General features: G+C 45.1%; 1 protein-coding gene across 3 annotated transcripts in view; it reads right to left on the reverse strand.

Moving 5' to 3' along the window:
- LOC120902201 (protein vestigial) overlaps positions 1-13,280 on the reverse strand; it is a 47,751-nt gene that overhangs the window by 8,600 nt on the left and 25,871 nt on the right. For all 3 annotated transcript variants that reach the window (XM_040310758.1, XM_040310757.1, XM_040310756.1), the window contains exons 5-7: positions 1,085-1,173; positions 799-977; positions 574-647 (exon numbers count right to left, since the gene is read on the reverse strand). In XM_040310758.1, the coding sequence (XP_040166692.1) occupies positions 574-647; positions 799-977; positions 1,085-1,173 (342 nt within the window). The remainder of the gene's footprint in view (positions 1-573; positions 648-798; positions 978-1,084; positions 1,174-13,280) is intronic.

Raw genomic sequence — 13,280 nt, forward strand, 5'->3', positions numbered from 1 at the left:
GATAACGGACGAATGTGTCCGTTGCTTGTAGCTACATTGAAAAACTCCAACGCACCCAAGCTGTGCATCTGATTCATTTACCCCGGGGTAAAATCAACTACGTTTCCTTTCCTAAACGACCCGCCAAACGACTCCGGCAATGTTGCACCACCGGGCAACATTCGGTTCCTCTAAGTCATGGGGAGCAGCAAATTCCCCACTCAAACACAGAGAAAACCCCGTCCAGAAACAAAGCACAAATTGCCGTCGGAATATTTCGGTGCGGAAAGGCACAAAAAAGAGAGAAGGATTTCAAGTGCGCCGACAAGTGTAGTACTACGTGAACGTGAAGAGACGAGATGATGAAGTTGAGCCCTAAACTGTTTGGGAAGTCTGTGGGGCTTGTTTTTCGTAACTCTGTGTGTATCAGCGAAGGATTCCAAAAGCATTCGACATCAAACACACATCCCTTCTGAAACGGGCATCAGTGCATCATCTCGTTGGATAACTCCAAGTATAAGCGCATTTGTTCGCAAAATGAAACACTTCACACCTAACCAGGGGAAAGCTAAGAATGGAGAACGTAATACTAACCTGCCATCGTTGGATAGCTCGTGTACGCCGCTGCACTTTCTAACGCATGTGCCGTCTGTTGGTCGTGGTGTAACCTGCGGATGAAGAGTCGATGAAGAAGCAATTAGTACCGTGGCAGTTGCACTCCCCTTCAAAAGAGTTTGTAAACCCAATTCTTGTGTGCGTCACAATCGATCAATTTCATCGATGTTGTTGCTACTGCTGTTGCTCTCCCTTTCCCCTTACCTGGACGTGTGTCCGTACTGTTGCGGTAACCTCAGTAAGCTGCCATATTGGGCCATATTGTGATGGTACGCGTGGGCGTGTGCGGCATGCGCATGGGCAGCGTGTGCGTACGAGCCGTAGTGTGCCGCATGCCACGGATCCGCCGAATAGCCACCGTCGGTAGAGTAAAGGTCAGAAACCTACGAAAAAAAAATGGGGGAGAGAAAAGAAGAATGTTTTGGCCGTTAAATCGATCCGTGATTTCAGAAAAAATGGAAGAATGGATGCAGATTGTCCGCTCCTTTACCTGGTGATGCGTTGGGGCAGGTGTTGGTGGAACGTAGTTGCTGTTCCAGAATGAGGGAGGGAAGTTTCTACTCGACATCGAACTGTATCCTGTTTGTGGAAGAAAGTGCAAAAACATAAGAATAGTATTAATAGTAGTTTGAACTGGTTACTAATTGAAATATTTCAAACAGAGTGCAAACGATTCAGTAACTCTGCACCTGGTGGTAGTTGTTGGAACTATAATAATTTAATATCAAACAACCTGACTCCGTTCCAGAGGAATGTAATAAACTCTAATTGCTGCTCAGCGGAGTACATGCTACATTGACCTATGATGATGCACTGTAGCATTCAACTGCATCCTCTCCATACCCCCCTCCCCTCCACTCCATCGGTGGCAAAGGAAACACTCACTGTGTGCACTGTGCAATTGTGTATGCAACTCCGCATACATGCAAACATAATTACAATCAAGACCTTCCTTCTTCCCGCGGGAACGTTGGTTGGTGCTCAACCTGTTTAACAACTTCACATCCGGGACCGATCGCCGACGGGGTTTCGCTTCGCCTCTTTGGTTCATCCATCGATGGCTCACCCCTATCTGGCATGACCTTTCCCCCATCCCCCTCATGCCCTTGTTGTGGTCCCTTGCGCGCCTTTCAGCCGAAAATTGTTGGAAAAATCTAATTAAACAAGCATCGACATTCCAACTTTCGATAATTTCCCTCCCCGGTGTGTGTGTGTGATGGCCACGCTCCAGGGGGGAACGCGCCTGGGAGATACGCCGCATCGCTCGGCATTCTTTGCCGATCCGGCAAGGTAAAACAGAGCGAGCAAGAGAGCTAAAGTGTGTCCTTAAAAGATTGGAGTAAAAAAAAAGAAACAACCATAACCCAAGAAAAGCAAAGAAGAGGCGCACACAACGTTTGCCGGGGGAAAGAAAAATATCACGCGAAAATTCTCCCATTACCTCCTGGTTTTATTTCCCGAAAAAAAAACAAGAAACCTGCAAAGCTGGCCAACCTGGTTGGCAAAAACGATTTACGAGAAGGCTTCATCAGCGTTGTTGTGTTTTTTTCTTCTGTGTATGTGAGTATCTTCTTTGAGTTCGTGGCAAGATGGTCAAAGGGACACATACCGAAGAGCAAGGGCCCGAAGAAACGCTGCACTCTCGCAACGACACTGGGGGGAAAAAGTGCGGCTTTTAGCTCCCTTGCCGGCATATCCACCAGCCCCGGACCAAAAAGGCCTTTCGAAGGGCTATGGCCGGCTTGCGGCGGTAGTTTGCGATTGGTTTCGCAGCATCTTTCTGATCGCTCGCACTCTGTCTTGCTCGCTTTTGGACCATTGGTCAGGAGAAATAAAGAAGGGCAAAGCACAACCAAAAGGACTGTGTCGGCACCGGTGCAATTGAGTTTTTATTTTATCCCACCACCACCATGCACGAGTGATCCAAGTCGACCGAAAGGAATTTCTACTGGAAGCACCGCATCGCAAGGATCGGATCTTTCACACACAGAGGGACGACCAGCGTGCTGCACTCTATCTCGCACGATCTCGATCGGTGTGCGGATATGCGAACACTTGAGAGTTTAAAATGGCAACCGTCACCGCGTGTTCGCAAGTCGTAAGCATAGGGGAGGGAAGTTTTATGCATGTGCCGGTGGAAATTAGCTACCAGAATTGGATACTGAGAAAATAGCTTGAAGTCTTCATGGATCGCTATGATGCGTCCTTGTTGATTTGTAAAGAGTTTTAAAGCCCACAGTGTTGCAAAATCCTAGCTCTAGCTAGTTTTTTTCGTCTTAATTCCATTAGCCCGATGGTGGAATGCAAAAGAAGCTTACTCTGCGTTGGCATTGGCATTCCCAAAATCTTGTTGATGATGATCGGGCAACTAATTTACGCACATTCATGCGAGTGCGTTACTATTTACATAGCAAAACAAACACACCATTTTTCTATCCTGTACCCCTGACCCCGGGCCGCAGCCTACCACCAACCAAGTACGCACGCGGTCAACGAAATACTCTATCGACAATAATTGAAATTTCAACAAACCAACAGTGGCGGACGAGATGGTCCTTCCAATGAGAGAGGTGGTAGGGTGGGATTTGTCGAATTTTTACACGTTGCTTTCCTCGAATAGCTTTCGGTGGCCACCACCCAATTCCAACAGGACGAAGGTATGCTCGAATTGGGATGAGCAGACTGATGTTGAGCAAACAACAATTTCTGACTTTTTTTTTCTTCTCTCACTGTACATTCTCGATGAATCCACTCTGGGTCACACACAGACAGAACCCAAATTTATCTACTAACAGACAGCGCGCAATGTACACGCACACGGTCTCCTCTCTTGCGCTCTAAAATAAAATAAATTAATTAAACGCACATTAGATCGGCACGATCTGTGTTGCCGTTTCGGGCGCTTGCTGTGTTGCGTGCCGGTGCTATCTAAAACCACCTCACCAATTGAAGGCCAATGGGAAGCTCTTAGTATATCAACCACAAAATAGAGACATTTAGCAACAACCTGCTGCCGGTGCCCCTGGTGCCCCCAAAAACCGACCGACCCGACGCCTAGAAGAGAGCATTACTATTTGGGAATTTTTCAAATAGTTTACATGCATAATTTAAACCCCCAAAATTCTGCCACCACACCCCACCCGGTACGGAATGGCAGCACGCCATGAGCAGACGAAGAAGAAAAAAAACTCATCCGCACACTAAGCAGCTGCTGCCATCTGACGGACGGTGTTCGTACTACCGTGCAACCACCAATCGTTCGTGCGCATGTGACGCGAGACAAACGCGGAAAATAGGTATCACTTGCTCGCTCTATCACTCTCGTTCTCTCCACCTTGTCCACCCACCCCATAACCTCTTTCTATTCACAACCTCCCTCCCCCAACTGACCCCAGTTTTCTAACTCTGCTCCTTTAAACTCACCTCCCCAAGATGGATGGTTAACAGTGGACAGATATTTCGACTATTTCATGCATTCGAACGGTGCAAATATTTTGAATAGCATTATCAAATAGGGCACCACACCATCCAAGCAAGATGAGTGTGTGTGTGTGTGACTGTGTGTGTAGCAGCAGGTGTATGTGTCTCGTTTCAAGGGTGGCACAAGATGACAGCAAAGCAGGCGTCGTGATTCGCGTGCGTGATGCAATTCGACAGCATCGATCGAAAACGGCAACAGCGAGTGATGGTTAAACACATTAAGGAAGTACGAGACATTCCCATCTCCGAGACTAAACACAAACGGTTTCATAATAACTGAATTTAAAACGCTACTCGCTTGTTAAGGTTGCTAATGAGAGGCGCTCTCGTTTATGGGGATGTAAGAGGAATTATAGAATTAATAGGAATGATTCAAATTTAAAGAGCTTTAAGGAGTATTATTTTATTCAATAGGTAAATCTTTGCCTAACGCTCTTTATGGTTAACGAATTAGACTTTTTCAATCGTTAATTTGAATACTAAGCACTAAGCAAAATGATCGACTTAGTTACTTAGCTGTCATCCAATCGAAAGCGCCTGAAGATATGCAAAATTTTGTACATTTTGTATTTAAATGATGTTATTTAATTCCTAACAAATTTTACCTTAAGATGTTATACATTGTACATCATTTGTGCGCTCCACAATCTGAACAAAACCCAACCATCGGCTACCATCGGCGTCGACGCAGGAAAAGGGATTTTATTAGCAAATTTTGTCGCGGATCGTTGCGTTGTTTTCGGCTTTCCGGCTCGTTGGAAGCTTGGCATGTTTCGCCTGTATGCCAAAAATTCATTTCTCATCTTTTTCGTGCTTTTTTTTTTTGTATCTGTGGTACCGTGTTTAAAATCTACGTTTTGACCTATGATGCTTTAAAATTCTGACAATAATGTGCTGCTGTGCGCCTTGATGTTGTTGTATATTGTTGACTGCATGTTTTTTCTCTCTCTCTCTCCTGTTTTATACACATCTCCGCTTATGCGTAACACATATTTGTTGACATTGGTAAATGTACCTCTCACACCAACACTCGCAGGAATCACAGGAGCTGGTTGATGCTCGTGGTGGTGCGCACCTCTTGCCTTAGAATCCTGCGTGGCATTGCACATGTTAATGGTTGACGACAAGGGCCATCCACACCAAAACGGCAACGGGGCCTTGCGTTTCGGGAAAAAGATGAAACAAATAGACAGCATCGCGTAAACAACAACAGCAACCAAACAAAAAAAAGAACACATAGGCACCCCCTCCCCCCACATACTAGCCTCCTCCTTCCTGCACCTTCACTCACAGTTCGGTCGGTCGGTAGTTAGCATGCCTGGCGTGCACGGATATCAGCAAAGCATGCCCTCAAACATTTTTCCACCGAATTGGTGGCATTCTTCTCGTGTGCGGAAATTATTTTCGGGTTCACCAGCACACCAGCGCGCAGACATTCGGCCCTGTGTCAGCCACCGTCGCCGCCGTCCCGACGCACGCAGTCGGATTCACTCCAAGGAGCGCCGATGATGTGCTCTAATTTAAACGATCTGTATAACACCCCAAATTGATGAGATTACAACAACTCGCGCCTATATAATTTATCCTTGTGCTCGCCGCTGTGGGGCGATTCGACGAACAGAACAGCCGGGTAGGAAAAGCGATATTGAGAGCAGGCGAGGAACGAACACCACCCCGCACGACCGCCCGAGCTCGTCTCTACTGTTTGTTGTTTTGCATACTTTGCCGCAGCCGGGTAAAGGTTAAGAAGGATAAATATTTCCTTCTCCACTGCCCTCCCGGCGGGGGCTGTTGCTTTCCCTTCGCATTGCTCGCATTGCTCGATGACTCGTATGAATTTTGGGCAAATTTTTTCAAACCAGCGCTAAGGATTTATACCACTTCCTCCATCGTGACACTTTTTCAAACACGCTAATTGATGCGCCTATCGGTTTTCTCATCGGCTTTTGCTGCGAATGTCACCCATTTTGTGTTCCATTATCGGTGTCATATGCGTGTCAGTTTTTGGAGCAACGACGTCGACGCGATCTCGAATGCACAGAACAACGGGTTAATTTGTTCCCGCCTGACAGGGTGACAAAATGCCACATGACAGACGGCTGATGACTTCTTCTAGAGGCCGCTTCAACACCTTTGCTTTTGGGGAGGACGCATCATTTCGACCCGAGCCGGCGTGACATTGATCCGCGCCCGGCTCAAGAAGAAGAGTTGTCTCGTCTCTAAAGTATCTCGCTGCTGGATGCAAACGCCGTGCTAGACGCTATAAGAAGCGTGTCAGGTGTGGCTTATTATGTTAATTAATATTTTAATTACCACCGTTTGACGTACCACAACACCGTACAGCGAACCAATCGTCACAGCAGATGTAGAGAGGACGTCCTTCTGTGATGAGAGTGTCACAGCGCGCTACACAACGAAGCGGGTGCTAAATGCAGCTCTAATTAAACTCGATTATGATGACATTAATGAGCAATGAGATGGGTGTTTCCCAAGAGGAGGGTGTGATGAGGCCATCGTGCTATTTCCCCGAGAAAATGGGAAGGCAAATTGCATCCGTTAACTGAGTCGTTGTGTGGTTGATTTTAAGGTGGAAAATTGTTGAACCTAACCTAACCGCAAAGTTCAACTGTTCTACAAACTTGCGTAAAACAAACATATTAAACGATAATTTCGCGTTTAATGTAAAGCGAAACAGGTCGGTCTACTAATTAAATTTCCAATAGGAAAGTTTTGCTCGTCACTGTAGCATTCTTCGCCAAATGTTGCTGCTGCAGCGTTTTGGAATGATGGAGCTTACCTTTGGCTCCGCATAAATCATTCCAGCTCGACGCAGTACTACCACGCTGCGAAAGTCTCCCCTCTATACGATTTTGGACAGCTTTGGGGGGATCGAGGGTTGACATTTGGGAGACATATTCAGCAAGAGCAAAGAGCATCTTCTCCCGAACCAAACGTACGCCAGCGAAGAAAACCGTCGCTCGATGTGGGTAGTCCCTATAAATTGTCTGCCGTCTTGCATACGCGGGCAGATCCGAAACACCGCGCCCGAAACGCTCCCACAATGATGATGATGATGATGCGTCTTGGGTGTTTTTCCTTCCTTTCGGCAAGAGGAACCACACCCACCACCCCGTACTGATGAAGCATGATTTTAATAGTCCTCCACAATCATCGCAGGGTTACGCTTCGCAGCAACCCTCCGGGGCCTGTCTGATCTTCTGCTCTTGTACGGGCGGTTCCATGCAGCTGGCAGCTCGCAAAGGCGACGTCGTGGTACTCGCTACCAGGCAAAACTCCGTGTGAGTGAGTTGCTTGCTGCTCACTCCCGCCGGCACAAGAAGTTAAACGAGTTAATGAAAATGCGTACAGAAATCATAAATTATCGCACGTTTGATGGCAGCGAGGCGAGCGGTTCTAGGCAGCCAACCGAAAACCAACGAAATAAACCCACCAAAACACCCCTTTTTTGCTGTCATCCGAGAACGCCAGGCTCCGTTGCTGAACCTTTCTTCATGTACTACACCTCTCTAGCACGGAGAAGGCAGTACGCGCCCGCGCACTCGCGCGCTGGTGTAAAACATGCGTTAAATATCCGTAGAAATTAATTTGATACTGAGGCAAGGCCCACCGGGGGATAAAAAAACACTCCAGGACTAGCCGTACCGATGAAGGAGAAATATTAAGCCAGTAGTACCCAGAGGCAAAGATAAATGGTTCCGGTGGAAGGGAAGATTGAAACAAAAAATCAACAGCAAACGCCCATCTTCCCCGCTCGATGATGGGCCGCGGAAAAGATGGATGAAGAGATACACCTTTGCTGTGTTGTTTTGTTGAAAGGGTTTCATTATCCCACCCCTTCTAGCGGGTTTTTTGGTAGAAAAATGCAGATGGTGGTGACGCTTTCGATAAGGAGCAGTGTATTAGAAGGAGTGTAATAAACAAACAGAAACAAAAAACAGTTGGATACGCATGTCACGATGTAATGTGACGTGAAAAAAAGGTCCCAACCCGTGCATCCGGACCCCGGTGTAAAAAGTTCATAAAAAGGGTACTATAAGTTCCAGGGCACGTGTGTGTGTGCGTGTGTTTTTTTTCTAAGCGTTGTTTTCTAGTTTTTAATTTGATCCTGTATTTCCAAAGCACCAAGGAATGTCTCATGTGTGTGTGTGTGCCTGTTTACGATTCAGGCATCCTTTTCTTAATGATATCGTCAGGATGTGTGTTTGCTCCTAGTTGGTACAAATTAATGAATTCTAAAGGGAGTAACGTCATAAATGGTTAAGAAATCAATTAACAACATGCTTTAATTAATTTCACGTGTTCGAGAAAGGAACAACCATATTATTCTCTATCTTGTTAATTCTAGAATCATGTATGACGGTTACGCTAAGCTGTTAAACAGCTTTAGCTGGAATTTGTCCAATAATACTTACGTTAAAATCTAAATAGATTTTGTTTTTAATTCCACGGGACAAATAAACAATTAGATAAATTTTCAAACTTCAAATTCTTCCGTTCAAATGGCTTTATTTAACTTGCTGGTTTGTTGATCAAATTTAGGACATATTCATACAACTCTGCATTATTTTTCAACCAAATTCCAAACCAATATCTATTGAAAATGTATCTCTGCTAACGCCTTAGGAGCAAAGATCTTTTGTACTTTAAATCCCACAAATGACCTTGAAAACGTTCAATACTGTTACAACTCCAACGATGGTCCACTCTTTAAACTCCTTTTCCAAAAAATACCCTTTTGCTGTACCGTTTTGCAAACTCCATCGCACGACAAATTTTATTCCTTTTTTTCTTTTGTAATAAAATTCCCACAGGCAGCTAAGTGCGGAAGTTTGCCATAAACCCATATTTGCGCGACTTCTTCGTCGTCGTCATCGTCCCCCCACTTCGAAAACCCAATTGAAAGAAACAGTTGCGCCCTCTCCTTCATCACAAAACTGGCGACCGAAACTGTCCAAATGGAAACAAATTATTTCACAACATTTGTTCCGCTCTTCCCCGACGTTTGGAGCTTAGGGTCTGAAGACGTTTGTGAGGAAAGGGTGGCGAAATCCTCATCCTGATCCTTCTGCTGCTTCACTGCGAAGCGGTATAATTTTATCCGATCGCGGAACGATCGCGATCATTTCACGCACCTTCGCACATGACAGAATGGAAAAGGAGATGGTCCATCCACGAGCAGAATTACACACACACAAAGGACACAAAGGAAAACGAGCAAAGCAAAGAGGGACGAGAACGTGTTGCAGCTTAATCGAAGCGAGCATGTTCAATGGTTCAATCTCGTTGTCGCTCCAATAATCGCTCTCGATCGGGTGATTTACTTAATACTTCTGTTCTGTCATCCCACTAACCACCGGTACGGCCAGAGCAATAGTGGGGAGGGTCACACGATGACCATTGGAATGCTTGGTGAGGCTAAACACACAAATACGGACGGCGAGGGTACGCAGTACAGCTCACAAAGAGACCGGTGCCGACACAGAAACAACGCATCGCATGGCCGTTTTAAGGGAAGATAAGGGCAGACAACAGACAGAAATCGATCCACTCCGTCGGGGTGGAAAAAAAGGATTCCCTGCCACGGAACCAAACGGTGAGAACCATTTGCTTCTTTTCCTCACGCCACCCCTTTTTCGGACACCGACGGCTGATTCGCTATGTTGGGGATATGGCAAAATCCAAACGAAAATCCCCTGCGACTCCGCCGAACCCGCAACAAAACGTAGCAAAACAAAACATAACAATTTCCAAACAACAGCAATATCCCTCGCCTTCACCGTCGTACCATTGCAGAATTTGTTCGACTCAACTGTGTGTGTAGGTTCGTAGAACGGTCGGCTTAAAGGGCGAATGCCGCCTCAAAAAGGAATTATTTGCTGATTTCATCGACCCGAAATGTGTGTGATTGTTTCGCTGTGGAGTTGAAGAAGGGAAGAATTACGCTAAAACTGACTTTCGCGCGCCGAACCGTTTCTCACACTTTGGAACGGAAAACAAAACAATAATAATAATTTGGAATCGATAAATGTTACTCTCTCTCTCTTCTCAAATAAGGTGAGAGGAAACATTTTGAATTTTTAGTTCACCGCACTCTCTCAACAACGGGATTTGAACTGTGAACAGAATTGTGCGTACTTTAATTGAACATACCATTTACCTACTGCACTACGAACGTTACCAAGCGGATTGAATGTTATTTGCGCATATAAGCAACGTCTCCCATGACTCGCAAAACATAGTTTCAACTGTTTTTATTATAATGCATCACCATAAAACGTACAATCGTACACACAACTTCTTTCGAATAATGCACTTAAAATACAATTCCTTTACCGCGGGGCCGGAGGGTTTTATCAACGGAAAACCCGCCACCAGCCTGTCACCGTACAATGATTTACATCGCTTTCGCGGGGCCCATTCTTAACAACCGGTGGCTAAAATTAAACTGATCGAAAAACGGTTTCCCGCTACACAACCGCACAACGACTTACCGAATGGACCGCGCGGGCTGCCCAAAATAAAACCACTCTCGCCTCCGCCCCCGGCGTCCCCACGTCCTAGCCAGCCTGGTCTAGTTTTTCAATGAAATTTTAATTAATGTTTTCTCGTTACATACGAACCCAAAAGAAGAACACACACACACAAAACGCACAAGATCTAACCAGCACAAAATCAGAAACAATGAAAATGTGCACAAACACATTCCGCTGGTCCGCTAATACACGCGGTATTGTTAGTGAATCTGGCAGGGAATACCCTAGAGTTTTAGTGTTAGGAGATGGCCAAACTGGGACTTTAAATTAAATTAACAACGACATCCGACCGAGTAATTCGGTTGTGTAAAGCTGACGCTTTACAACAGGACGGCCAACCAGGCACAACACAAACCCGAACCAGAAAACCTGAAACCTTTCAAAGCAGACACCGAAAACGTAAAGATCACAGCAGCAGCAGCAGAAGCACCAGTTATTTGGTCCCTTTGGGGAGGTTCACCTTTCTTCTTGTTCTTCTTTTTTTTCTTTGGTTCTGTACATTGAGAAGATATGTCTCAAACTCAACACACACACACACACAAAAAAGACACAACGAAACGGCAATGCGTCTTACTCCGTTTGATCGATATGGAATGCGAGCTATTCCGTTGAATGGTTCTTCGGGCAAAGAATGAAGTGAGAGTATTTTCCACACCGCCTGTCCCTCCCCCAGTTAAACTTCCTTCAAAGAAGTTACTTAAAGCACACATTTCTCCTTTGAACACGCGGGTAACGCGAGTTCTCTAATGCCGGTTAAGCAGCAAAAAGGTAACAACAGTCTGCTTCGGGGCTCAGGGGAGAACAGAGATCATGTTCGGCTGCCGGGTGGAAACCTCCCCGCACGAGATGGAAAAACCTTTCTCTATGGCGCTCTTTTAGAACAAGGACGGCGGATTTCCCCTTTTGGCCGCAACCGGCGCAACAATGAAGTTGGCTGTGTAGCGCACGACTCTTGCGTTGGGGTTCAAGTTTTAATTTTGTTTCGTTTTACTTTGTGCCCGTAATTAAAAGAGTTACACTTCTTGGTGCTGGGAAAGCGGATCCTCCCATCATCCCGGCAGATTCACGTGATGGAAAACTTTGATGCTCTCCCCAATCCACCGCGGGTGGGAAAATTGGTTAAGATGTTGAGCGGATGCGAAGAGTGCGTTGTGTGACAGAAGAAACGGGGGAAAAAATACTTTCCACCGGTGTGGTACCGGTGTAGTCGCTTATCTTACGGATGGATGCTTCTTTCTTCCTGCTGGTGTAGCGCGCGCACTACACCGAAACCTAGACGACGTTCAACTGGCAGCTCGTGCACCACCGCAGGCGGCAGTACTTATTTTAGCGTAAAATTGGTAGCTAAGAAATTAAATTTATTATCTTCGATCAAAGAGCAAACGGCTAAATTAAGTTCGCCAGACATAATTTGGCGTCTAGCCGGTGTTGTGGGGATAATACTCTCCGATCGTACACTGCAGCACCATCACACAACCGTCAACCGCCGCCTGCATGCCTTTTCGATCCACTGAAAAACCCAACAAAGTCTTCAAAAGTGTAAGGGTAAAGTACGCCAAAAAAACGGGTTGAGCGTGCAATTGTTTGTTTTTCGCTTTGCCAACCGCAAAATTTACGATGCAATTTTGGGCGAATTTTTACCAAACGCCCAAACGATCTGTAAGGAATGTGCATCAGTCACGCGCGTCGGCTTCTTTTCATTTTTTTTTTTTCAAGTCTGCCGTATGATCTGAATGAAGATTGACCTTTGAACGAAAACAATACGCTGCCTAGAGAACTGCCGAGGTGACGTGATTTGCGGTAATTGTTGCATATTTACCACTTCGTTAATGATCTCTCATTGTGTGTATTCCACCCAATTTCATGATTGCGTGATGATTTTCATATCGTAAATTTGTGCGTAATGCATCCCACAACAATTCGGAGAACAGACGTTTGACGTCACATCAGATGACATTAGCGTTTTTCAGTATCGTTCGTGTGAGCGTGTAAAGGGTTCGGTGTAATTGTAGCAGAAATTTGTTCATATTATTAAATTAAATTTCTAAAATATTAATATTGTCTCAATTGATGAAGAAAGCAACATTCTTGGGTTGGATTTATAAAACTTTCGGACATCTACCATGCAATTTAAAAATTAAAAATTATAAAAAAATACTTCCGTTTTTCAAATTGTTTCAAGTTCAAATGTATTCAAATTAAACGATAAATTTAGTCAAAGAATGGAGTTTTGCTTTGCGCCAAACTAAAATAATTGCAGTTGAATTTGTAAGAAAAGCTAAAATGTTGTAAAAAAAGGAATGGTAAGAAGAGCTAAATTTGTATAGAATTTGAGTATTGCACAATACATTTGATCTATCCACTACACATTTTTACAAAAATGATTTAAAAAAAACCATTCCGTTTTCAACGTCTAATCTAATTTACAACCCACGCAAGATGCTGCTCGCTCTTCGCTTCTTAATTCTTAACCCTATCGACACTCTTTCGTCATGCACTGTGACGCTGCAGCCACATTCCTTTAACTCCTTCATTTTCCTCGATTTTCTTTTGCGAGCTTGCGCGTTTAACGCCTAGTGAATTTTAAAAGAAGTTTAACCCACAGTCGGATCCTGACGCCTCGCGGAAGAGCCTGCTCGCCCGCTCGCCTCT

Source organism: Anopheles arabiensis, chromosome 3, assembly GCF_016920715.1.
Source record: "Anopheles arabiensis isolate DONGOLA chromosome 3, AaraD3, whole genome shotgun sequence".
Classification (NCBI taxonomy): Eukaryota; Metazoa; Arthropoda; class Insecta; order Diptera; family Culicidae; genus Anopheles; species Anopheles arabiensis.